The sequence below is a fragment of the Carassius gibelio genome, chromosome B6 (genome assembly GCF_023724105.1).
Source record: "Carassius gibelio isolate Cgi1373 ecotype wild population from Czech Republic chromosome B6, carGib1.2-hapl.c, whole genome shotgun sequence".
NCBI classification, from domain to species: domain Eukaryota; kingdom Metazoa; phylum Chordata; class Actinopteri; order Cypriniformes; family Cyprinidae; genus Carassius; species Carassius gibelio.
In genome coordinates this window covers 725,496-749,412 of record NC_068401.1, presented here as the reverse complement: position 1 = coordinate 749,412, position 23,917 = coordinate 725,496, and the positions used below count along the sequence as shown (strand labels likewise).

Below are 23,917 nucleotides of genomic sequence, written 5' to 3'. Positions count from 1 at the left end.
AGTGTAGGTTCTGTCTCCGTCAGCAGCTACATCTGGCTACTGGGTCTCTGATGGCCGTCAGTCCGTGATTGAGCAGCTAAACCAGACTCCTGGAGGAAAACCAGACGAGACTGAAGCGGTCCTGAACCTGGCACACAGTGTAGAGATCTGTTGGTCAAGTTACAGCTACATTGTCTGCTGGGTTTCAGAGACGCTTCACACCGACGGAGGCGTTCAGTCAGGAGACGTTCACACATTGTCAGTCTTTAAATGATCCAATAAAGATCAAGCGTGGTCACTGTCTGAAGAGCTGTATGTCACGGTCTAACAATCCCATTCAAAGACAACATGATTATTCCATCAGCAGCTCCTGAACGTGTACAGAAGAAACACTTTATAATCTGCATTACATTATTAACTCACATGCACAAATATGAGATCAGAGTGTGTCAAAGACAGAACCTCACACACACACACACACACACAGCAGTGAACACACACACGGAGCAGTGAACACACACACGCACACGGATCAGTGAACACACACACGCACACACACACAGCAGTGAACACACACCCGGAGCAGTGAACACACACACACACACACACACACGGAGCAGTGAACACACACACACGCACACGGAGCAGTGAACACACACACACACACACACACACGGAGCAGTGAACACACACACACACGGAGCAGTGAACACACACACACACACACACACAGAGCAGTGAACACACACACACGGAGCAGTGAACACACACACACACACACGGAGCAGTGAACACACACACACACACACGGAGCAGTGAACACACACACGCACACGGAGCAGTGAACACACACACGCACACACACACACGGAGCAGTGAACACACACGGAGCAGTGAACACACACACACACACACGGAGCAGTGAACACACACACACACACCCGGAGCAGTGAACACACACACACACACACACACACCCAGAGTAAGTCTGCAGGTCTCGTTCTACAACAAAGAAATGTTAAAAGGGAACGAGAGCATTTTAAAATAAACAGATAAAAAAAAAACTGACTTGACCAATGTCTTTGTACACACACAAAATGAAAGAGGTCAGGAGAAGGATCTCACGTGTCAGCACATATGTTGACAACTTGTTTAATAACTCATAAAACATTCTTCAAACAATAAAACAACTTTATAGTTTCTGTACAATGCTTACTAAGCGGTTTAATTCTATATAGAAAAATGCAGGAGTAGTTAAATGACCAAACTCCTTCAAATTTAATGGCAGGTACTCTGGGAAAAATAACAGCATTCCATCCACAAATATCTTCAAGCAATAAATATGTATTTATAAATAGTGTAAATGTACATCAGGATTAGAAACAAACGAGGAAGGAGAAAACAGACACTTTATTCCTTACTCTATGTGCAACCCATGTTTCTTTGTGACTTGGCTGTTATGCTTTTTCCTTTTTCTTACCTAAGAAACAAAATATTGACCATGGTGTCAAAAGAACGAGAGACCGCTAAAACACAAGCGCCGTAAAAAATTATATATCACCTAGTTCTTCAAATAACAAATTATTATTTTGTAGATTTTGCCATCCAAAGTCATCGTAAAATCACTATCTAGCATACAAAGAGTGGGCTAGCTCTCCTCGGTGAAGGTGAACCCTTGAGACACGAGGAAAGAGACGCCAGGTTTCAGCTTGTTACCAAATACAAAACAGCGTCTGGAGTCAGTAGTCTGTACGTGACGATGCCAGCTGGGACACACTATATGTACAAAACCAGCTTCCCACAATATCTTCCCCAGCTGTTGTGATTAATTCCTCACGTGAAGCAGAGGAGAGCGGCCGTTCAGGAAGAGGTGTGTAGACAGGAAGTCCCTCACTAGCGCCCCCCGCAGGCCACAGTCACACGCTGCCGTTTATAAACAGGTTGCATAGACACACAGTCACTTGAGTCGAGGGTCTCGTGCTCTCCGATGGTCACCAGCCACACGAGAGACGAGCACCACGGTCCTGAATATCAGAAATGGTCCTGTAATGTGATATTCTCCACATGTTCGGCGTCTTAATGTCAAGAAGCAGACGAATGCAGAGCAGGAGCCTAAACACAAGTGAGCGCAGAGCGTTATGATTCACACACACGTCTCCATTCAAACGAATATAAAGCATCACTAGATCATGTTGATACTCACTAATGAGAACTGGTCGTAGACCTGCATGAGGTCCTCCATCCTGAACTGCTGCAGCACCACGAACCCGTCGAGGTCACCGCTGGTCTTCCGAGCGCAATCCTGACACTGAACCACGCAGGACTTCCTGGAGTAACTGTCGCTCGTCACAAACAGAAGGTTAAACACCTCCACCTGGAAGAGAGCCGCACATGAAGGTGATTGAGACGAGAGCGGTCAGTTCTTCTGCTGTAGAGTCCAGCACTCACCTCACAGATGCTGCAGTAATGGGCCGGCTCGTCTCGGCTTCTTCTGTGCCACACCGTCTCCTTCCCAGCAGCCACCAGCGCCTCTTTAATGGTCTGACACTGCTTCAGCGTCCGCAGCAGACAGAACCTGTGAACCACACACAGCTTTGATCATTCGATCCGGATCAGAGACGAGACACCGGTCGAGGAAACCTCACTCACTTGATCATCTCAAACAGCTTGTGGTCAGACACTTTAATGTTCCTGGCCATGTTCCAGGACAGATGCACCATGGGAACCATCGATTTGACGCTCTGGAGTTTGTTCCACTCGTAGCGCTCGACGGCTAGCTTGTACTGATACGCTGCAGGAAGCAGAAACACACAGCAATCACACACAAGGCACACACACTGAACATGTGCACACGGGTGGTGTCCTGCTGAGCTCGCACCGGTCAGAGGACCCACGTTCCACCAGATGTTGTTGCACCAGCCGATGGCCTGACCCCAGTGCACCGTCCCCGTGTTCAGCCACACCAGGTCTCCAGGACGCTGGATGAAGCGGTACACCGGCACGTTAGCCTCGTACAGATCCTCCAGATTCGGCCACCACGAGCCCTTCAGGAAGTTGATGTTGTTCCTGTAAGAGACACTTGTTTATGATCAAACAGACGAGATTTAAGATCCGTTACGTGATTTAACGAAACATTCAGGAGAGCCGGTCAGCTCTGAAGCGACTCACAAACGTCACGTACTTCTCACAGAACTCGCTCATCACGCCCCAGTACGGCTCCGGCACGGCAAACCACTCGCAGTCGCCCGGCCCGATGTTGATGTTGACGGCACAGAAGTTATTGTGCTCCTGATGACCTGAACACGAACAGAGAGATCATGTGACCTGCTGCAGATTCACTTCACTGCGCTTCTGAAGCGTCACGATAACAGCAGCGTCTCACCTGGAGTCCTGCTGCCCGGGACTTTCATGAAGAGCTGGACCGTGTTCATACCCAGAATGCTGTGTCCCACGTGACTCAGCAGGTTCCCGGCAGACACCACACGAGCGAACGCAGGCAGCTTACTCAGTTCCTGCAGCTGCAGCTTCCACCTGCAGGGGGCAGCACCTCGCGCTTTATTACACTGACAGACTCACGTTACAGTAAAGCTGTGGACAGTCACTCACAGCCTCTTAAACATGTTCAGAGACATGTTCAACTCAGGAAATATATAATCACTGCTAGCTGGTGGCGTGCGATATATATCGTCTGCGATAATGTCGTAATTGTTGATTTAATGTGTGATTTGACATTACCAAACCAAACACTTACAGAGTGCACACATACATGACATGAAGTCTGGTTAGACTATTAAAAGGCATTTAAAATAATAACCAAATGTAGGATTATGGGGGCATAAAATGTATATATGTTGTTGATACTGAACTGATTTCATTTGTTTGGTAACAGCCCAAATCTCTTATTGTTCTAACTGACTGATTAAAAGAACAAATATGTCTCAAAAGATTATATACACTTATATGAAAATACTAACAAAAGGTAAACATTTAAACTTTAAGATTAAGAAAACCTCATGGAAACTCACTTCTTTTCATCGGAGACATCAATGTTGGTGCCAAACTTGACTTGTTTGAAAGGACCCTTGTGCCTCCTGGAAACACTGACAGAAGGAAGAGAGTGAGCGCAGGTTTCCATCAGCGCAGATAAACACTTCAGCAGACGTCAGACGAGAGACACTCACGTTTCTGAAGACGTCATCTCAGAGTCCGACAGCTCCTTCTGGCCCTTCTTCTCATTCTCCTCCTGAAACCACACAAACACGGTTATTTAACATGCCACACGCAACCCGTCACTCGCTAACGTACAGCTGGATGATACGGCCAAAAATTACATGACGACATTTTTCTTCATTTCAGTCGATAAGATATAATTCTGATATCAATATGAACAATATATATTTGTTTATTTCTTGGCAGTTTTTCTGAGTTTTTAAAAACAATTAAAAAGAATGCCCACAGATAATGTCTGTAACTACTAACTTCTGAAAAATGAATTTGCAAAAAGTCTATGAAACAACCTACTATAAAACTATATAATATTTTAGAAGTCAAACTCAACAAATAAATGGAAAGCTAAATACAAATAAAAGTTTAGCATTTATACAGACAAGAAATGTGATATCACCAACGAATAAACAATCTCAGCCACACCTTATTAACGTTTAATTTAAACTATAACATAGGCTGATTATTCTTCTACAACAGTGGTTTTCTGAGAAGAGCTGGTGTTGGAGCAGAAGACAGATGTTGTTTCTGGAGTCGAGCTCATCGTCGGCCAGCAGGAGGCGCTCTGGAGCAACAGTAACAGTGGTTTCCCTGGTAACGGCTGCTTCATCAGATACAATGAAGACTCCAAAACTTTCCTAAAGAGTCAGTTCCCTTCTAAGATACAAGAACAAACACCAGCGCCGCGTTTGATTATGAAACATGCAGTCAACGTTTATTCAACGCCGTCAACTGCCACAAAAATAATTTTAAGAGAAACACTGGTAATGTATACTGAAAATCATAAATGTTTAAAAATCATATAACCTTTATTAGTAAAATTATATTGCGATATATAGAGTGCTAGTGATTATGGTTTACACTCCATTAACATAAATCCAATATAAAAAATGAAATCATATTTATTCTGTGCAGCTGAATAACACGAACAGAAATCAGCCGCTTACAGAACACAGAGGAACTTCTGCCTATGCTTTTAACAAAAATACCACAGCAAAAACAACTAGACTCATCAATTTCAAATATTAAAGTGTTAAAGACAAGTAAACAGTCTAATAAAATTAAACAAATCAATTAGAAACAGCGTAAATAAATACGACTGAACCAAATTACAAGTGCAGAAACTAATTAAAGTTTAAAAACACTGCATAGTTTTCATAAAATATAGATTACGGTTATTAATGGGTATTCAGATCGGTGAAGGATTTTCTTTTGTTCTTTAACATTACTGACAGGCAGTGTGTTTATTAGACTGCTGTCTCTTTAACACACACAGATCTAAAATTACTGCGCTCTCTCTCTCATGCGTTCACATTCACTGCAGACAGAAACAGCGGTGTTTATGATGATATACTGAAGTAGTTTCTGTATACTGGGTGATAAATCAGAAAGAGGCCAGTTGTATCCTGGAACAGCCTTTACTGCAGTGAAACACACAGAACGGTTGGAGAACCCGGTTCTCTGTGCTTCAGGCGTCTGTGCTGCACACTAACAGGGCACAAGTTCTCTCTGTTCCTGTGCTTAAATCACTTTAAAATGTGAACGCAGGAATCGTTAAGCAGAATTTAAATGTACTGGTTCTAATCTGGGGCTGGTTCTCGATCCCCAGGCCTGATGCTCAGTGTAATGATCTGCGGTGGGATGCAGGGTTCTCACCCGCAGAGACTCCTGGAAGGACGCGGCCTGGTACTGAGCGTATTTGGCGATGGTGGTGTAGGATCGGATGCTCTCGCAGCGCCACTGCTTCCTCTGACCGCTGGCGTCCCAGTTCTCATCGGCCGGCTGACACAGCTGCGTCCGCACCTCCACCAGCTGCTCCGGGTTCGCCTCCACTAGAGTCTTGGTGGAGAACAGGCCCAGATCTACAGACACAGACACAGACACAGACATGATCCGAGATCTACAAGAGTCTCAACCACAGCGATCAGAAACCTCCAGAGAACAGCGGTTCAGATCACACCTGCGCTCTCAGCGGACGAGTGTTTGATTCATACACCACACTGTCATACACCATCATCAGCCAGATCACCCGTGATGATATTACCGGGATTATTTATTTCATTATTTAGTTCGTTTCATTGCCGGAAACTCAACCAACTCCAGCGTGAGGTTAAAAGCAGCCTAATGTTTTTAATACATTAATAGAATGAATTTGTATTTAAATTCAAAGACACATCACAAGTTACTAAATATAATGCTTAAATTTCCTCAGTTATTAAAAAGCAGCTACAGAAAACAAGCAAAGAACATCATCACAAGCTCTGTCTAGCGCGAGTTTATACTCTTTAAAAACACTGCCGTTATAAGCAGTGGATCTACACTGTATGACCAATAAATCTCACACTTAACACGTGTTAGGTGAAGAACGTTAGCCTGAATGCACTGTAAGTCACTTTGGATAAAAGCATCTGTTAAATGCACACGTTTACATTTAGAAGCTCAACGTAATCGCGTGTGATTGGTTTTAACGCACAACTGTAAAAATGCGTAAAAAGAAATATAGTACAACAAATGAGCTCTAATATCAATTAGATAGTATTACTAGCGGATAATCCATGTCGGATCAAGTTATTTCAAACACTTGCTGCTAACTAAGAGTGAGTTTTGAGCTCAACTTATTTTAAAACGTCTTTAATGCTGCTGTTAAAGCTGTTATCTTTCTGAAATGATCCGCGCTGACGCTCTCTAGACGCTGAGAAACTCCGCTTTGTTCGTAACCCCTCCTCTAGCCCCAGCTGGCCCGCTTTGGCCCAAAGTTTTTGTCGGGCCAAAATACCCTGGCCGTTGGCCCGAGGAAGCCCCGGCGAGGCACGATCAAGCCCCGGAAGTGACAGTGGAAACGCGACTGGTCCTGACACGCACTAGCACGCCCGGTCCTAGCTCGACAGTGGAAACACGGCTAATGGGGACCGAGATCTGTTTGGTTACAAACATTCTTCCAAATATCTTCCTTTGTGTTCAGCAGAACAAAGAAACTCATACAGGTTTGGAACAACTTGAGGCTGAGTAAACGATGATAGAATTTTCTTTTTTGGGTGAACTATCCCTTTAAAGAGATTGCTATTGCTACATTTCTATGCTATGACTGCTCCACAGACTTCTTGTTGCAAATTTTGCACACACACACACACACACAAACCTGGACCTGGAGATGGACACACACACACACACACACACACACACACACACACACACACACACACACAAACCTGGACCTGGAGATGGACACACACACACACACACACACACACAAACCTGGACCTGGAGATGGACACACACACACACACACACACACACACACAAACCTGGACCTGGAGATGGACACACACACACACACACAAACCTGGACCTGGAGATGGACACACACACACACACTCAAACATTCAAAAAGACTCACACACACACCAAACTGGACCTGGAGGTGGACACACACAGACTCTGACACACACACACACACACACACACAAACCTGGAGATTGAGGTGGACAAAAACCAACACACACCAACCTGAACCTGGAGATAATAATAATACGTGGAGTCTGGTGGCTGTGATATATATAAACCTATATATATATCCGTTGCCATGATTTTTGGAATGACTGATCGCGAGAGGGAAAAAATTAAGTTTTAGTCGCATAACATCAGTTAATGGAAACGCCGTCATTTCGCAATAGTTGTTTATCGATAATTTAAAAAAAATACAAGTTTTGTGCGAATCTGTAATGGAAATGCGACAGACAGCGGCGGGCCGCCACAAATTAATGAATGTATGGGAAACCCTGGATTTGATAACATAACAGACCAGTAGAGCAGAGAAAAGCTTCACAAGTGCCCAAAGATTTGTATAATACTCATGTCTATAATAATAACATTCTATAATACTAGTGTGAGCTGTCAATCAGAGAATTTAGCCTTTCATCAGCAAACAGAGCAAACGTCCTTGAATTCTGTACAACAAGAGAGAACAAGTCTCAATCTGTTTTATAGTTGCCATGGAAACCGCAGAGAAACATCATTACAAGAAGAGAGAGAGAGAGTTTTATGCCATTAAAGCACGGTTTGGCCAACTAAAACTACCAATTAGAACATGGATTAAATTATATCACGCAATCATCAAACCAATCCTACTGTACGGGAGTGAAATTTGGGGACCAATATTAAAATTTGAAAACTGGGACAAAAGTTTAATAGAAAGAACACAATTGGAATTTGCCAAAAACATCCTAAGGGTAAACAGAAGCACTTCTAATATCGCCTGCAGGGCTGAGCTGGGCTTATACCCCTTACACATAGAAATACAGAAAAGAGCTGTTCAGTTTTATCATCACCTGACTCAATCTGACACTCGATCTGTTCAATATAAAGCCCTCCTCGCCAATTAATCCCCCCCCACAGTGTCTCATCCTCTAAACACACTCGTGCTTCAACTGATGAAGGAAACCCAAACTGAGTCTGACTCCAATCACAACCCCAACATTCAGAAACTAATTGACAAAAATCTGAAGTATAATTATGATGAAAAATTAAAAAATGAATTTGAGCTCCAAACCAAACTCCAGTGTTATTCGGCCCTAAACAGAACCACAAAACTGGCAAACTACTTATCACTCAAGCAATTAAAAGAAAGACAAATCCTTTCCAAATATCGACTCAGTGATCATGATTTGGAGATAGAGATTGGTCGACATAACAGATCCTGGCTCCCGAGAGAAGAGCGCCGGTGCAAACACTGTGAGCTGAATCAAACCGAGGATGAGAAACACTTCCTTCTGGTCTGTCCCAAATACAGCACTACAAGAGAAACATTCTTCCCACAGTTTGAAGCGTTGAATCCTTCATTCTTGTCTCTAAATGACTCAGAGAAACTACTCTATATACTTGGAGAGAATGAGACGGCAATGACACTAGCTGCTAAATATTTATACACCATACACACCATACGAAAGGGGTAATTGATTGTATTCAACTGTTTTATTTGATATTCTTGATTGTATATAATTACTATTATTAATATTTGAAATATTATCTGTTGTTGTTATTTTTATTGTATTGTATTTTATTGTAATTATATTTTATTCTGTATCTGAATGCTTTGGCAATACTGTAACTCAAATGTCATGCCAATAAAGCAACTTGAACTTGAACTTGAGAGTGTGTGTGTGTGTGTGTGAGGGAGAGAGAAAGAGAGAGAGAGAGAGTGTGTGTGTGAGGGAGAGAGAGAGAGAGAGAGTGTGTGTGTGTGTGTGAGGGAGAGACCGAGAGAGAGAGAGTGTGTGTGTGTGTGTGAGGGAGACCGAGAGAGAGACAGAGAGAGAGAGAGTGTGTGTGTGTGTGTGTGTGTGTGAGGGAGAGAGAGAGAGAGAGAGAGAGAGAGAGAGAGAGAGAGAGTGTGTGTGTGAGGGAGAGACAGAGAGACAGCGAGAGACAGCGAGAGAGAATGTGTGTGTGTGTGTGTGTGTGTGTGTGTGTGTGTGAGGGAGAGACCGAGAGAGAGAGAGGGAGAGTGTGTGTGTGTGTGTGTGAGGGAGAGAGAGAGAGAGAGAGAGAGAGAGAGAGAGAGAGAGAGAGAGAGAGAGAGTGTGTGTGTGTGTGTGAGGGAGAGACAGAGAGAGAGAGACAGCGAGAGAGAGAGAGAGAATGTGTGTGTGTGTGTGTGTGTGTGTGTGCGCTCTCACCCAGTTTGAGGGCTCCGGCCAGGCCGCGGATGACGGTGACAGGGTTGGATGGATTGGTGCAGAACTGGTGCAGCGGCGGGAAGAACGCGTCTCTCTTATTCTCCAGCTGAAACAGGAACACACACACATTTATAAAGAGACACACATCACGGTTCCGCAGTGTTAGTCATTGCTGCGCCGGGTCTCACGTAGATGCTCGGCGTCGGAGGGTTGAGCTTGTCTTTATCCAGCGGCGGCGACGGAGGAGGAGGAAGTCTCGGCGGTGGACACTTGTTCAGCAGGACACTGCTGCTCGACAGACCGTTCTTCCCAAGATTCCTGTCAATAAACAAAGATAAAAAAAATAGTTATTTCTGCAGAATAAAACTATTTAAAAACTAATTGTAGCTGAAATGTTAAAGAAAGTCAAACACCTGCTGACGCACAACACCCTCAAGTCTACGGAAGCTCACTGTGGTCACGATTAAAATACTATTGTTTTGTGACATGGTCAATATATAATGTATAGAATGTATTTTTGTCTGTGACGTGATTAGAGTGCAGTAATCAACAGTCACTTTATATCTTTCAGAGTTTGTCCTTTTATTCCAACATTTTAAAGGGGTCATATGACGATGCTAAAAAGTCAAGTCACTTTTATTCATATAGTCAATATTTTATTTTAGTCAATCAGCAGTTTTAACAGATTTGTGTATGAACAGCATTAAAAGAAAAGTTTTTTCCTGATCTTTTACTCACTCTATATCATCCTACATGTTCGTGTCTGTCTGTCTTCAGTCTCAAAGAAACTGAGTTTTTGAGGAACACATGCCAGGGTCTTATCTTGTGTCAGTTTCTGAAAATAAATTCATATTTAAACACCTTTTAACCACTAATGCTGGGCTAGCGTTAGCTCTGTGATGTGTCACACGCGGTTAGTTCTTCTTCTCTGTACTTCAGTTAAAAACTCCAACTCATCTGACATCATTGTTTTATCCTTGTTGTAAAGAACATTTGACTTTTTTTTTTTTTGCATGTTTGCTTTGAAAACACTGGGTTGGTGCTTCCGCTTGCACATCAGCTAATAAAGACACGCATCGCAGAGCTAACGCTAGCCCAGCATCTGTGGTTAAAAGTGTTTAAACATTAATTTATTTTCAGGAACTGATGGTTCACGAGATAAGACCCTTCTTCCTCGGCTGGGGTCGTGTTTAAATCACTGAGCACCACTGAAGAGCACTGTATGGAGGAAAATCCTGGAATGTGTTCCTCAAAAACTCAGTTTCTTTGAGACTTAAAAGACATGAACCTGTAGGATGACATGGGAGTGAGGAAACAGAATTGTTTCACTTTAAATTTTTAGGCTAGCTCTAAACCAACACTAGAGGGCGCTGGAGCTCGTGTACCTGCAGGCCTTCAGGACGTCTGTGGATGTGGGGTAAATGGAGACGGTGGAGGACGAGTGAGACGGTTTGAGAGATGCTTTGATGCAGAGCTCCGGCGGCTCCAGCTTCAGCGGGCTCCGAGAGTCCTCCGAACACGCTCCCCCTCCGCTCCCGTTAACGGCGGCCGGCGCGGCGCAGCGGGGCGATGGGGACGAGGCGGGCGAGGAGGCGCTGGAGCCCCGGTGGACGTGGTTGGACCTGGAGCCGGCGGCCGGACTCCTGGTGGTCAGCGGTGGATTGTCTGCGGACGCGGCCGGCGGCGAGCGGTCAGGGCTGGGGTGTTCGGTGGCAGTGGAACCGTTGGCCTGCAGGGCGGCGCTCTCTTTGGTCGGGACGGTGCCGTGGGGCGCACCTGAGGTAGCCGTTTGTGAGGAGGAAGAAGCGGGGGACGACGTGGAGGAAGGAGAAGACAGATGATTGACAGCGGGCTCCGATGGGGTCGTGGTGGACAGTCCAACCTGATTGTGAGGGCCGCTGTCGGCCGAAGCACTGGAAGAGAGAGTCCGGTCTCCATTAGGACCTGCCCAAAGTGAACCCAGACCTTTCTGAAGCCCCTGAATCGGGAGGAAATTCAGAAGTACAAGTTACCTCCTCCAGAATCAACGGAAACACAATAATGGAGTCAGATCAGACCCAGATTTAAGAAATAATAGTGCCATTATTAAGCTCAAGTCAACACAAACCCTAACGAGGACAGAATGACCACACGTTCGTTCAATCTTGTGTTCGAGTATAAGTGTGCACCTGAGCGGAGTTGAGATGCTGGCTCTTCCTGGTGTCTCCTGGGCTTGTGCAGTTGTGAGGTAGTGTGTTGGGGTGCAGGTAAGGCACTTCTCCGTTCGCTCTGGCTCCCGGCGTCTGATTATTGCCGACTGAAGAGGGCAGCGGGCCGTTGGCTAGCGTCGGAGCGCTGCAGGACGGGCCGCGAGGAACAGGGTGAGCGGGCAGTGAAGGGCCGTTGGGGAGGCTGGCTCGAATCTGCCCAGAAGAGTTCTGCCTCATCTGCAGGAAAAAATTATATACAACTGTAAATTTACGGGTCAGAATCAACCGGTCACCACAGTCTAGAGAAGAACGGTGAGTTTGAGGACTTCTGGTCTGATGTACCTGGTGCACGGCGGACAGCTGAACCTCCATCTGCTCCAACATCTGCAGCTGAAGCGGCTTCAGACTCGACCGGTTCGCTCGCAACTGCTCCAGCAACTGAGCAGAACAAGACCGAGAGTGACCGATGAGCACAGGTCAGTGATGGTCATGATGTCCCATCAGAAAAACAGACTGAAGAAGCAGCTCAGCGGTCACTGACATTTTTACAAATACATTTCCAAGATTTGAGAAAATATTCATGAACTAATGTTCTATTATTTTACAATAAGAATAAAAATCTGTTCAAACTTATAGCAAATGTTAACTAAAATAATTGACTCAATATTTGTTTCTTGTTATATTTGTTTTAATAAAGAGACGTTACAAAACTGACAGTGTTTCGGAGGACACTCGCCAGGACGGCCATCTTTACATCAGTTGGTGTGTGTTTGACCGCTTTAAGTGCAACGAGCTGCGTAAACCAGCCCAATATATGATTCTTGTGAAGCATCTTTATACAAAGTGACTGAGCGCACAGAAAACAGCTCTGGAGCACACGAGTACTCAGTGGCTAAAAAAGTATTTGAAACGAGGTAAAAAAGTCAATTTTTGGTGACGATGCAACAGTGATTAGTTCGGTCATGTGTCCAGAAACAGTGTGCAGCGGCTCGTCGTTCTGCAGAGACACGATCATGAAGCTCAGACCTACATGATCACGGTTATCAGAACTATCAGGAGATTGTTAAAATGTCAAAAAATTGTCACAAAGTTTTGCATTTAAAACCAAAATGTGTCTGCATATACACTTAATCAAATGATGAAAACCAAAGATGTCTGTATTTGTGATGACAGCACGACTGACAGTAGTTTATCTAATAACATGCAAAATGTTTTGAAACAAATAGTTTTGAAAATGTAATAAAATAGTAAACCTAATTTTTTCATTTCAGTCTTTAAATCAGTCTATCAGCAACTGCTGTTAATAGTGTTAATCATCTTGTTGACTACGTCTTGTATTAGTTTTTCAGAAAATTTCCATCATATGCACATAAACTGATCACCACTTATAATAATCTACTACTAAATATCGTAGAAACTAAATTTTCTGTAAAGCTGCTTAGCAATGGCTTGCATCGTAAAAAGTGCAATAGAAATACACTTGAACTGAAATAAAGAAAAGGGTGTAATCAAAATGATAATTGATTAATAAATGATTTATGTCTTATCTAAATACTTAATCTAAATTGTTTAAATGTGTAGAATCCACATAGACTTGTTTTTCATCCACCGGTCAGCATTTACAGCAGAGGATGCACACAGACTGAATGTGAGCGTGTGTAATTCCTCTCTGTGACAGCAGGTGGCGCTGACGGAGCAGCAGAACAACAGCTGTTTCCTGTCACCTCCTGCACACAGCAGCATTACTCTATTAGCTAGCACTCTTCTGAACCTCCCGTGTTTTCACTCAAAACAAAACGACTCCGCTTCTGTGTGCACACGAGATTATTACTCAAGCCTGTGCTTCATGCTGGATATTTTATATTTGCGGTAACTGAGTGCGGTTTTAATGATAACTTTAATAAGAAACTAAACCCTAGCTGTGAGGAATGATCATCAGACGGGTCATGATGTGTTGATGCTCTCACCTGCTGCTTCTGAGGAGACAGGGTCCAGCTCGGCGTCGGAGGATGTGCTGGACTCTGAGGAGAGGAGACACACAGATGTGTTTATTACTGCGGTCACTACATCAGCCGCGTGCTGACCGGAGGAAGAGCAGCACACACCTTGGCAGGGCTGGCGGTCCTCTTCCTCTTGGCTGGACTGGACTGACCATCAGCCTGATCCAGCGGACTGACGTGGGGGGGCAGAGACTGACCGGAGCCTGATGACCCGGGCTGAGCTTTACACGCCTGAGAGAGACGTGAAGAGACAGAACATCTACACCAGTGAAGAGAGAGATGCTGACACTAACACACTGCAGCTGACAACATCATCTCAAACTCTCCATCTGCTCCGCCAGCTCATGTGAAGACTAAACCATATTCCTCCAATGAAGACCGCGGTCAGGTGAGGAACAGAGCGGGACGTACATCATGACCAACATCTACAGCTCGAGTGTTCAGATCACGTTCAGTTGAAATGTGCACAAAGATAAAATAGTTCCCTGTTTGATGTTGTTAACAGAGTAAAACACATGAAGTGATTCTGACCAAAAACTGTTTGGAATAACTGGACAAACGCACAGGGCAACGTTTCAGTAACACAGATATCAGGTCGAGTGCTGTGAAGACACGCCTCACGCAAAACAACAACAACTGAACTCTGGGAGAAAAGATGCAAAAACAAATAAAACATTTATTATGAGCGAGAGCATCAGTATCAATGAGAGAAACAGGTCTCATTGTACTGAGTCATGAACACACACACACACACACTAGGAACTACTCCAGCCGGACTGCGTCAGTGTTTGAGGAACTAGAGGCACATGAGTCCAGCACAAACACACCTCTGGGTGAAAGATGAGGCACCTGTGCTCCTGCTGAAGCTGCTGCGACTGAAGAGACACGGCGTCACACTCATTCTGACCCAGCTGTGATCGTGCACATCTACTCTACTGAAGCTCACACAGAAACCACGCTGCTGAGCCACTACGGTGCTTTCACCAGCGGTGTGTGTGTGTGTGTGTGTGTGTGTGCAGGGGCACTCTAAGGGTCAGAGGTCAAGCGTGTGTGTCTATCTGGTCTCACCTGCTGGCCTGTGCTCTGGACACCCTGTCTGGACGTTAGCTCTGCTGGGATTGGGAGGCTCCAGGCTTCCTCAATACTAGGAAGCATTTTACTTTTACTCTGTAGACTATTGTGTTGGAGGTTACAGAACTGAGCCTAGGATGAAAACGCGTGAGAAAGACATGTAAACAGCCATCTGAGGAGCTGCGGAGGAACAGTTCAAACACAGAGCAGTGCGGCCTGATGTTAAACCAGTCTAGATTTAGGGAGGCCTTCTAGCTCCAGAGACTCACGCACACACACCAGGAATGAGGTGAAAGAAATCTGACTGAGACACAAATAACTGAAGATATTCAGAACAAATGCAACAGGTAGGGTGACCCACAGACAGAGGAGCGCACGGCTCGTCAGGACAGGTGTGTGTGGCTCTCACCTGCAGGTATTTGATGCGTGCCGCCAGCGCAGGTGTGTTGCTGCAGGTTCTGCTGCGCGTGGCGTTGACGTAGCACTTGATGGCGTCCTGCGGCTGGTTGCAGGACTCGTAGAGCGTGCCCAGGTCCATCCAGGCGGCGGCGTGACTGTGATCCAGCTGCACAGCACAGATATACGCCTGCAGAGCGTCCATGGGCTGGTTCTGCTGCTGGTACAGCACTCTGCCAGAGCAAACACACACACACACACACACACACACACACACAGAGGCGTCACCGTTCAGCATCCAGTGCAGTTAAAACACAAGAACCATTTTAAAAGAACAGCAAACTCTTTATAATCCACCAGATGTGATGCGTTGAGAAACACAGCAGAACATGTTCAGAGAACAGTGACTTAAATTAGTCTCCGATCCTCACAGATGGAGTAAAGCACACCAAACTCTCAGCTGGAGACACGTGCCACATATAAACCACGACTGCAAGAGCTGTTCATCTTCAGAAGCGTCTCGAGGGCTAGTAATGATGCCTGAAGACTGATCATGTGTGAGTGTCTGCAGGTTTAGAGGGATACGCACCCGATGGAGCACCACGTGTCTGCGCTGGCCTCTGATTTATCGATGGACTGTCTGTATGAGACGAATGCATCCTGGACCTTCCCAATACTGGAGTAGCACCTGCACAGACAAACAGACCTCATGTGTGTAAGAGCATGTGTCACAGCCGCCCGGGAGAACACGCGTGTGCAGACAGACGTGTGACTGACCTGCCGAGGAAGTACCAGGACTGACCCGAGCTCGGATCGGCTTCCAGGGATTTCTGGAGACACTGGATGGCGTAGCTGTCTTTATTAGCTTTATCTCCCAGCTGCTCGACCGTATGATGCATCCAGCCTGACAGACACAGACACTTCAGACAGAACGAACCACATACGGCTGACAGATGCAGAACACTAAACCACAGAGAACACTTCAGACTCGATCAGTGAAGAGCGGTCAAACACAGGTTTCTGGTAAAGTAGCTTCAGGAACCACTGATGACTCTGCTGCAGATAAACCGCTGTGAGGATCGTCTCTGTGCATCCGTCACTGCATAATCAAGGCTTCTCTTACTTCACATTTGTGTCTTGTTTCTAGTCAAAATATTGATATATTCTTAAATTAAGATGCTTCTACTAGTGAAAACCACAAGATATTTACTCTTGTTTCCAGGGTAAAAAAGCACAGCTCGTGAGCACACACAGGTGATGATGGTGTGTGTTCTTACCCAGCTGCTGTAGGGTGACCGCCTTCACCTGCGCAGGTAAGTCCTCCGTCTGCAGGAGACTCTCATACGCCTCTTTAGCTGCGCGGTATCTCTTCTGTGACGGGACACAACCAGACAGGACCTTCATCAATCAACTAACCATCACAAACACTATCTCATGCACCGACATCAATCACAAGCAGAACCAGACGTTCACGGAGGACTCACCTGGATCTCGTATAAATGTGCGATGTGAAACTGAACTACAAACAAACAAAAGACAACAATTAGATTCAGATCAGAAGATTCTCTATATAAACATTTCTGAGAAGAGACTGACAAACACCTTGAGACGGCCCTGATCAAGCTTGTGTGTGTGTGTGTGTGTGTGTGTGTGTGTGTGTGAGAGAGAGAGAGAGAGAGAGAGAGAGAGAGAGAGAGAGAGAGAGAGTCTGTATGTGTGTGTGTGTGTGTGTGAGAGAGAGAGAGAAAGAGTCTGTATGTGTGTGTGTGTGTGTGTGTGTGTGTGTGAGAGAGAGAGAGAGAGAGAGAAAGAGTCTGTGTGTGTGTGTGTGAGAGAGAGCAAGAGAAAGAAGAAACAATCACAAACACAGTGTCAGTGTCCGCTGCTGTTAGTGTTTCCAAGGTAACCGGTTGCAGGCTAGAGGAGTTAGAGGATAATAGTAATAATATAATTTTAATATATAATAGGAAGCGATGATGATAAACTGCTGTAAACAGAGCCATGTGTTTTATTCCACTCAGAGTTAAAGGTTAAAGAGTTTAAATAAGTTCCTAACACACATCATAATGTGGTCTGTAAGACTTTAAGCTGTTTTACGCTCCAGCAGGTAAAGATGATTAGTCGGATCACTCGTTAAACAGCAGCACGCTTTCACACACTGTACTCACACACACACACACAGTACTGTACTCTCACACACACACACACACAGTACTCACACACACTGTACTCACACACACACAGTACTGTATTCTCACACACACACACACACACACACACACACACACACACACAGTACTCACACACACAGTACTCACACACACAGTACTGTCCTCTCTCTCTCACACACACACACACACACACACTGTACTGTCCTCTCTCTCTCTCTCTCACACACACTTCACTACTCAGTGCTACTAGTGTGAACAGCATCAGTGCTAGCGAGTGCTGACTGAAACACTAATACTCTGCTGAAGCGGAGAACACGGTGTAATCTGGAGAAGTGTGTGCAGTACTTACTCTCTGCTCGGGACAGACTGCAGTGACTGGAGTCGATGAGCGCCAGCTGGAAGTGCTGCGGACACACAGGAGACCAAACACCGCTCAGTGACCGCTCACATCTGCACTAAACTACAGACTGCATATACAGCGGCTCATTAATACACATCACAGAGTTTAAACAACACATCCGGGAAACTGAGCTACTTCTGACAACAAGAAACTTTGGTTCAAGATGATTATCAGAGTGCAATGAATGATCTAGAATAAATGTGACAGAAACAAAGCGAATGTGCGGTCCCTAATGAATGAGTAAATCACATCACTACATGTGTTAGGAAGCAGTGTGATGCTCGCGTCGTACCTTTAGGCTGGACTCGTAGTCCGTGTTGACTTTGAACATCAGGCCGAGACGCAGATGGATCTCTTTAGCGCGAGAGAAGCCGGGGTCGATGTACAGCACTTCCTGAAACGCCTTGATCGCCCTGAGACCAAACACAACACTCCTCACAAACTCCTCCTGAACAGCACGATGCCAGAGTGTGACGCTGAATATAATGGATCTACACCAGTCAGAAATCTCCCAGAATGCACCTACGTGTGTGCTGTAACCTCGTTACACGAGCAGCCGAAACACTCACCACTGAAACGCATTGTAATGGAAGTAAACCATCCCCAGGCCGTACAGAAACGCAGCGTTCTAGAGGAAGAGATTCAGAGCATTCAACAAGATCAGTCACAGTGAGACCACCTGAAACACTCGATGAAACCCACAGAAGATCCCAGTACAGCAGCCAAGCACACACACACGCACACTCACACACACACACTCACACACACAGTGTTCGTCTGAAACTGGTTGTGTGGCTGATATAAAGCGGAGACAGATGTAGATATACAGGGCTTGATATTAAGTGGCTAGTGGTTCTCCAAAATTACTAGCTACTCCGCATTTTGCCCAGCCATAATTTTGTTGCTGGGAAATTATGTTTTATATGAGTAAAGTTTATTTAAATGCTTCCATAATCTTTCATATCAAATTCTTAAATTTTATTAATAATTTCACCTAATGTAATACAGTATAGGACACTATTATATCAGTCAGTATTAACAGAAACCATCTTTCGACCGCAGAAGAAACAGAAGCTGAAGAAGCGTTTACACACAGTTTATGAAGCTGAAATGATGCACGAATGCATTTACACAGCAGAAATAAGATCATGAGCTTGGGGCTTTAAATCAGTTTTTTTTATATATCCAAATACAAAATGTTGGAAAAATGTACTGAGTGAGTCACTGAGGCAAACGATTCGTTCAGACGCTGATTAAATGAAGAATAAAGCATGTGTGTTGTGAATGGATCACTGAATCATTTAATAAAGAAACACCGCTGCGTTGCTCAGACATGTACGACGTGGAACCATTTTCATTAACCCAACAGATCAAACACAATCAACACTGACAATAATGTCCTGTACATTCACTACTCACTTCAACTCTTGTATAAAATCAATGTCAAATTATCAATCGTGGTTTTCAGGGAAAAGTGCACTCTCTCAGTCGTCACATGCTATAAATATATAAACTTCCTTGTTACCACAGTGTGTGTGTGTGTGTGTGTGTGTGTGTGTGTGTGGAGCTGAATTGGTTTGTTTTGATTGTTTCACAGACAGACAGGCTGAGAGAGCCTTTAGCTGATAATATAATACATTATCAATCGCCCTTTACACCAGAAGTAATACAATTAGAATTATTCTGGCTTCCCTAATTATGTTTTAATCTGATTAGTTCTCTGGTTGGACAAAAAAAGATCCCTTTCACTGGGGCTGGATTCTCTCGGTGATATTCACTGGATGGGACAGAAATGCCTCAATAGCAGTGTTTCCATCCAAAGATTCGGATTAAATTAATGTGCAAAAACTGAATTTCACATAAAACATTTGTGAATTAAAGCTGCAAGCAGCGATGAACGGGCCCTCGCACCCGGGCGCACCGCCATCGTGTGGCTTTAGTAAAAAGGTGAACGTTGAGAAATATGCATTTAATGTCCTGAATATAAGTGGAATATATCAAAGTATATCCCATATATGTGCCAATCTTACCGTTGCCAGCAGGTGGCGCTATCATTATAATGGAATAATGGCCTTCAGATGTGTTCAGGCCAGGACTCTTATCAAACATGTGAAGTTTGCGGAAGATTGAACATTTTATGCTTGAGTTACAATAACTTCTCTTGCTGTGGCAAGATATCAAATTTTGTCATGGTGCCATGGAAACGCCCTTTAACAAAAACTCAAGATCTCCAAAAGTTAACATTGCACAGGCCTTTAGATTACACTGACCACAAAATATATGTTAATCTCAAAAAAATTATAGGAGTAGTTTGTCGCAGCGTAAAACATGTCACTTCCTGTTGCCAATAGGTGGCGCTATGACTATAACTGAATGTGGGCATGTAGATCTGTTAAGGGCAGAAGTTTTATCTAACATGTGAAGTTTGGGGCAGATTGGACATTGTATGTATGAGTTACAGCAACTTCCTTTTTCATGGCGAAACATCGAAATTTCTCAGGCCGCCATGGACACGCCCTTTAACGAAATTTAAAGATCTTAGCAATTTAACATTGCAAAGGGTTTAAGATTACACTGACCAGGTTTGGTGTTGATCTGACTAAATCTCTAGGAGGAGTTCGTTAAAGTACAACCCCTGAAAATGGCAAAAACAACGCCAATTTTGCAGAGAAAATTCTAAATAACCGACTTCCTGTTGGGATTCGGATTTCGTACCAAGAGACTTTTTTGTAGGTATTGGTGTGTTACATATGTATACCGATTTTTGTACATGTACGTGAAACAGAGCTCGAGACGCACTCTGTTGAAAGTGTATAGGTGGCGCTATCGAGCCATTTTGCCACACCTGATGGAATTTTGGCCTTCAGATGTGTTCAGGCCAGGACTCTTATCACACATGTGCAGTTTGGGGAAGATCGGACATTTTATGCCTGAGTTATAACATATTTTATTCCCATGGCGAGACATCGAACTTCGTGACGGCGCCATGGACACGCCTTTTAACGAAAACTCAAGATCTTCACAACTTAACATCGCACAGGCTTTTAGATTAGACTGACCACAAAAAATACATTGATATCATAAAATTTCTAGGAGTAGTTCATCGCAGTGTAAAATATGTCACTTCCTGTTGCCAATAGGTGGCGCTATGACTATAACTGAATATGGGCATGTCAATCTGTTCAGGTCAGGAGTCTCATCAAACATGTGAAGTTTGGGGCAGATTGGTCATTGTATGTCTGAGTTATAGCAACTTCCTGTTTCATGGCGAGTCATCGAAATTCGCCAGGCCGCCACGGACACGCCCATTAACGAAAACTCAAAAGCTTCGCAATTTAACATCGCAAAGGCCTTCAGATTAGGCATACCAAATTTGGTGTTGATCTGAATGAATCTCTAGGAGGAGTTCGTTAAAATACAACGCATGGAAATGACAAAAATGACACAAAATTTGCTCATAATATTAGTAATAACCGACTTCCTGTTGGGTTTCGGATTTTGCTCCAAGAGACTTTTTTGTAGGTATTGGAGAGTTACATGAGTATACCGATTTTCATACATGTACATGAAACGTAGCTCGAGGCGCACACCGTTGAACGTGTATAGGTGGCGCTGTTGAGCCATTTTGCCACACCCACTTCTGAAACCCATATCAGACGTAAATTTTCGCCAGTTCTGAGGTGTGTGCAAAGTTTCATGACTTTTCGAGCATGTTTAGGCCCTCAAAAATGCAATTCATTTTGGAGAAGAAGAATAATAATAATAATAATAAATATAGCTGCAAGCAGCGATGTCGGGCTCAAGCCATCAGTGCAACGCCACCCTGGTGGCATCGGGAAAACTGTGCCCAGCGGGCATAAGCATTTACAGTAACCCTCTGACAATCAAGTTTTAAGGGATGTGGCAGTTAAAGGGTTAATCCGACCAATCTAGTCTTTGAAATCACATACACAGAACAATATATATAACTTTAGTAACACTTTATTTTAAAATGTATAAAAAATGTATAAGGTGTGCATTGTAGCTGACACCTATATGAGCACATTACAATTGTTTTGTGACTACAAGTCTTTCTTCTCAAATGCTATTGAGTGGTCGCGAACGCGGATGGGAGAATGGCGCATATTTGTTTTGTTTTTTTTGAGCAACTGGTGCCCCCTCTGGGAGTTGGTGCTCTACGAAGACTGCATACTCTGCATATAGGGAGCGGCGGTACTATCTGGAAGATATATTCCTCAAACCATCGTACAAGTGAAGGTGATGCTATTCCTTCAAGAATCGCTCAAAACCTTTTCAAGTGTACAGTTTCCTTTTATTGCATCTTGAAATAAATATTTCTGAATTCTGAATCAAACTGGGTTGTGTTTATTGATTTATTTTATAAGACAACTGAAACTTTAATCTCCTTTGTAATATATGTGCTTTTAAACCAAGAACAATGTAATTAGAGATGTATTCCTGCTTAATAATGACTATTATTAAGGGAAAAGGCTTTATAATCATGAACTATTTACTAATGCTTAGCTAATGAGTGCAGTTATTATAAAGTGTTACCAATGCATTTACTAATGTTAACAAATTAGACATTATTATACAGTGTTACCAAACCCTTTAATAATTTATTAGTGTTTTGTAATGATTTTAATGACCTATAAGCATTTGTGAAATAGTTTTGCTTGCATTGCAGCTTAATCTGTCAGTTGAAGAGTTTTACTGTTACATCCATGAGATTAATAAATGTCATGTCATGTCACAGGTTGTCATAGGTCAGTATCAAATGAGTTTGAAATTATAATTTGCAGCACAAATAAGGCTTCTTAGGATGTTTTTAAATCCCAAAAACTGTCAGAAAAGGATAAGGCCTAAGAGATTTCTTAACCTGTAATGAAAGGAAAAAAACACCACCATTAGCAACAACAAAAACAATAACAATTTAAAATATAGATTTTTTTTCCTGATTATTAAAGGAATGATTAGGTCTCTCTCTCTCTCTCTCTCTCTCTCTCTCTGCCAGACAGCCCCTCCCTACAATCCACACACACTGTCAGTCACCAAAGATTCACAGTCACCAACCCCCTCACACTCACACTCCCCCTCCCTCTCCCCCTCCCTTTCCTCACACAGACGGAGTGGCCAGAGTGAGATCATGTCAGTTGAGAAGTCTGACAGTTTTTTCTTTTCTTTTATCCATACAGTGTTGTAAAGTCATGAAACTATGCATATTTCCTCATAATGATTTGATCTCTGTATGAAAACATGCCTTGAAGTGTTTGGAAGCTGCAATTTAGACATACAATACAATTAATGTTTCCCTTCTTACTGTCATTTCAAAAAATCACCACGTCAAAACCGTTCAAGCTAACCAAAATCCGTTCGCAATTTAAGTTCCTCGATGTTGTTTCTTCATGTAGTCAAAGTTTGGTGTGTATAGTGTACTTCCCATGTGAGGAGTATGCATTAATTCACAACTGTAAAATCTCAAAAATACACATTCAAATCAAAATAGCTGACTTCCTGTTGATCGTAGCTTATGACTGTGAATTAGAAAGTTGTCCGTCTTGATAAGAACAATTTAAGTACCGAGTTTGGTGTCTGTAGCTAAAACTAAATAAAATGCATTATTATTATTATTAGCTGTACACTTGCTAAACATTTTTAAATATAAACTTATGCAATTGTGTGTGTGTGTATATATATATATATATATATATATATATATATATATATATATATATATATATAAATTCAAGTGTACAGTTTTCTTTTATTGCATCTTGAAATAAATATTTATGAGTTCTGTGTTTGTTTATTT

At 43.5% G+C, this 23,917-nt stretch overlaps 1 protein-coding gene and 1 long non-coding RNA gene across 5 annotated transcripts in view; both read right to left on the bottom strand.

The window, feature by feature from the left end:
* Positions 1–1,100: 1,100 nt before the first annotated feature.
* The window catches only part of LOC127959181 (lysine-specific demethylase 6A-like), a 30,560-nt gene continuing 7,743 nt past the window's right edge, over positions 1,101–23,917 (bottom strand). Inside the window, exons 5-30 of one of the 4 annotated variants that reach the window (XM_052558185.1) lie at positions 18,675–18,733; positions 18,398–18,518; positions 18,055–18,109; positions 17,019–17,053; positions 16,812–16,905; positions 16,312–16,438; positions 16,124–16,222; positions 15,548–15,767; positions 15,136–15,270; positions 14,173–14,298; positions 14,035–14,088; positions 12,410–12,505; positions 12,047–12,304; positions 11,264–11,856; positions 10,067–10,196; positions 9,879–9,984; positions 5,860–6,065; positions 4,161–4,222; positions 4,005–4,079; positions 3,362–3,510; positions 3,161–3,275; positions 2,858–3,045; positions 2,629–2,770; positions 2,428–2,554; positions 2,183–2,353; positions 1,101–2,091 (exon numbers count right to left, since the gene is read on the bottom strand). In XM_052558185.1, the coding sequence (XP_052414145.1) occupies positions 2,062–2,091; positions 2,183–2,353; positions 2,428–2,554; positions 2,629–2,770; positions 2,858–3,045; positions 3,161–3,275; positions 3,362–3,510; positions 4,005–4,079; positions 4,161–4,222; positions 5,860–6,065; positions 9,879–9,984; positions 10,067–10,196; positions 11,264–11,856; positions 12,047–12,304; positions 12,410–12,505; positions 14,035–14,088; positions 14,173–14,298; positions 15,136–15,270; positions 15,548–15,767; positions 16,124–16,222; positions 16,312–16,438; positions 16,812–16,905; positions 17,019–17,053; positions 18,055–18,109; positions 18,398–18,518; positions 18,675–18,733 (3,573 nt within the window). In that variant the 3' untranslated portion in view covers positions 1,101–2,061. The remainder of the gene's footprint in view (positions 2,092–2,182; positions 2,354–2,427; positions 2,555–2,628; positions 2,771–2,857; positions 3,046–3,160; positions 3,276–3,361; positions 3,511–4,004; positions 4,080–4,160; positions 4,223–5,859; positions 6,066–9,878; positions 9,985–10,066; positions 10,197–11,263; positions 11,857–12,046; positions 12,305–12,409; positions 12,506–14,034; positions 14,089–14,172; positions 14,299–15,135; positions 15,271–15,547; positions 15,768–16,123; positions 16,223–16,311; positions 16,439–16,811; positions 16,906–17,018; positions 17,054–18,054; positions 18,110–18,397; positions 18,519–18,674; positions 18,734–23,917) is intronic. The other 3 variants (XM_052558186.1, XM_052558188.1, XM_052558187.1) reach the window with 3 other exon arrangements.
* On the bottom strand, positions 7,380–9,870 carry LOC127959199 (uncharacterized). Its single transcript, XR_008154212.1, has 2 exons — positions 7,577–9,870; positions 7,380–7,546 (listed from the first exon to the last, which is right to left on the bottom strand). It is a non-coding gene; the product is annotated as an uncharacterized LOC127959199 (long non-coding RNA).